The following is a 3,174-nucleotide window of genomic DNA, read 5'->3' as shown; positions in this document are numbered from 1 at the left end:
TGTGTTCCTCTCATACATTGGTAGGCGAACTCACGAACTCGAACGTGATATCAACAAATGTTTTTAAATGTAGGACGACTATCTTTTTCCCCTGCAGCCAAACGCCACACGCCGGATAACTTTAAGCCCTGCAGGTCTCATTCTGCATGTGCTACAATAGCGTGGTTTTGTAGACACAGAGAGGACATGCTTGACTGGCCTACCTGCACTCCAGATCTGTCTTCTATTGAAAATGTATGGCCTATTATGAAAAGGAGAATCGGACAATGTCAACCACGGACTGCTGAGCAGCTGAAGTCTTGCATCAAGCAAAAATTTTGGCACAGTCTCTTTCCGTTCCAACAGTACATTGTACGCGCTCTGGCGTAGTTTACGCAAGCGCCGGAAGTGATCTCTCGCGCGTATACGTCACTCATTGTTTACACAGTGCACAGTCATTGTAGGTACAATGGATTATCAAAATGGTACTTACTTGCGCTTATTCGGATTGTTCAAACCGACTTAAAACTAAAAGATTACGTTCTCTCGTGCGAACTCATTCGGGAGTGGTGACTTTCCACGTATTCCCAATTTCTGAGCCTGCTCGCCTGAAGTTATGGTGGATTGCTCTTCGGCTGCATCAACACACCCTTTAACGTAAACTACGCCAGAGTGCGTACACACCTCACAGACCGGATGCCTGCGCGCGCCCAAAGACAGTTGGACATAGGGGTGTATTAGAGGTAAAAAATGATATAAATACTGTTCGGTTTCTGGCACAAACCGATCGTTTTGTGTCTTAGGACATCAATGTGTCGTCACGAGCCGCAGGGTTTAATTTGGATTTGTCTGTGCATGTTTTTTTTACTCTCATAGATTTTGTTACCATTGCCATGCATTATACGACTGATAGACTGCAACGGTTAAAGTTAAAAATCATCATATGTGTTCTGCTGAAGAAACAAAATCACCTACATCTTGGATGCCCTGGGGGTAAGCAGATAAACATTAAATTTTCATTTTTGGATGAACTATCCCTTTAAGGCTGCTCACACCAAGAACAATAACTATAATGAGAACTATTTTAGCATCCACACCAACAGATGATAACGTTCTGTTTGTTATAAGCGAACGCTGCGTTTATTTTGTCTGCCATTTAAATGCTCAAGCTCTTTAAATTGGGTGGATTCTGTTTGGCTGTCGTTGTTTTTATTGTTAATCAGTTGGAGAAATTTGTTCTGAAAGTGATTCCAGGTGATAAATAGCTGCGGTGTAGTCTCATCCTTGGTGTGAAGAGGCCTTTAAATTTCTTACAACAATACTGGTAGGATGTAATCATGTTTAAAGTAATTCATATTAATATAGCTTGCTATTGAAGATACAGCTTTTTCTAATACCGCTTCCCTTTCATTCCATTAAACTTCCACACAATTCTGCCTTTCTCTGCCTGTTTCTCTTCATCTTATTCCTTTACTCCCTCACTCACTTACACATTCTTTTTTGCTCTGTTGTAAGGTAGAAAGAAAGTTTGCATGATGGCCTTTTCTCAGACTCTGAATATGATGTATATAGATGAACTCAGGAGCCTGCAGGGGTGCCAGGGAATTTGAGCTTGACCTTGACGTATATAAATATAATGGTCTTAATATGTTTTAACAACAATAATAATTAAACATGGGGTCAATAGATATTTTTCTTGTTTTACAGCTGAAATGGAAGACCAGAAATGCAACGAAAATCAGTCACAGCAAGCCAGTCAAAACAGTCCTGTTGGGGATGAAGAATGAACATGGCCATCTCGTGCCCAAACAGAAAGGACAGAGAGCTGAAAAGTTGCACATTTCCATTGGTATGCCTGTAATCAAGCAATGCAGTTATATGTCGTACAGCATTTGATGTTGATCTCTCAAAAGACTATTCGAGTCAGCAGTTATCACTTTTCACATATACATCTTTTTATAGCTCCTAGAATGAGCAAATCAGCTGTGCTATCATTTCTGGAATTTGGGCTGGAAATGACTGAATATGGTGAATGCTGACATATTCACCAAGACTATTTCTCTGGAGTTATTTTTGACATTGTCATTATATAGATAATTTAGTAAGGACGCAATGACATGTCCCTACCAGTATCCAGCGACTACTAAATTGTCCCAAGCAATAATTTTGATCAAACAATCAAATGTCTGTTGTCTGCCATTACGTCCCCACCAATGCCAAAATCATATGGCCAAAAGTGTCCCAAGAAACATCGCCCACAGCATAACACCGCCGCCACCGGCCATTGTCCGCCCCACAGCGCATTCAGGTGCCATACACTCTGTTAGTAATCGCCGTATCTGCGCTCAGCCATCGACGTGATGCACCAGGAATCTTGATTTGTCAGACCACGCCACTTTCTTCCGATCATCCACTGTCCAATCTTGATGATCTTGGGCCCATTTCACATGGTGTTAGCGATGGTGTGCAGTTAGCATGGGGACTCACAGATTCTTGATTTCATTGCATTTTACAAAATGTCCAAACTTTTTCTGATTTGTGGTTGTATTTAATGAGTGTTGGCAGGTATGAACCTTGTTTGGCTTTGAATGTCTAGTCTTAAATAAAATACAAAAAATTGAAAGAAAATGCAAAAAAAAACAAATACAATGGTTTTGGGGTCTTTTCTTAAAACTCAGTTTATTTGGACTCTTTCTTAATCTCAATACATTGTTTTTGTTTATAGATTTACTATAGACTATACTTAATATTCTTCAATAGTTAGGGCTTCTGAAAAAATGCATCTACAAGAGGTTTAGTAATTCACATTTGGTTATATTGAGTCAGGTGACATAAAATGTTACATACAGTGTACATGGTTAAGCTGCATAAACAATGCCCCATTCGGACAGGTTGAGTTTTGTGTCTGTCAGCTACAGATGTCATGATTCTGGGGTGTATAGGCAAAAGACACATTACATTTGTTCATCTTAACAGATATACAGCATTTATATTATACCGTACATCAGGTCAGGTGTATTTGATGTTACATGACAGAACAGCAGCAGGTGGCGGGATAGTCATCAGCGTTCACTTTAAACTCATTTCCATACACATAGTAAACATTAGGCTTTCCTTTCCACATGTAGTTCACTTTGGTTATGGCAATGAGCTCGATTGTCTGCCTCTGAAACAGATTAAATTACAGAATGACAG

At 39.9% G+C, this 3,174-nt stretch overlaps 1 protein-coding gene across 2 annotated transcripts in view; it reads right to left on the bottom strand.

Annotated features, from left to right (window-relative positions):
* Window positions 1-2,639: 2,639 nt before the first annotated feature.
* The window catches only part of LOC107718362 (protein SSUH2 homolog), a 9,681-nt gene continuing 9,146 nt past the window's right edge, over window positions 2,640-3,174 (bottom strand). For both annotated transcript variants that reach the window (XM_016525409.1, XM_016525407.1), the window contains exon 11: window positions 2,640-3,145. In XM_016525409.1, the coding sequence (XP_016380895.1) occupies window positions 3,005-3,145 (141 nt within the window). In that variant the 3' untranslated portion in view covers window positions 2,640-3,004. The remainder of the gene's footprint in view (window positions 3,146-3,174) is intronic.

Source organism: Sinocyclocheilus rhinocerous, unplaced genomic scaffold, assembly GCF_001515625.1.
Source record: "Sinocyclocheilus rhinocerous isolate Xijiao unplaced genomic scaffold, SAMN03320098_v1.1 scaffold6900, whole genome shotgun sequence".
Taxonomy (NCBI): domain Eukaryota; kingdom Metazoa; phylum Chordata; class Actinopteri; order Cypriniformes; family Cyprinidae; genus Sinocyclocheilus; species Sinocyclocheilus rhinocerous.
The sequence above is the reverse complement of the archived record's forward strand: the minus strand, read 5'-3'. Positions and strand labels throughout refer to the sequence as shown.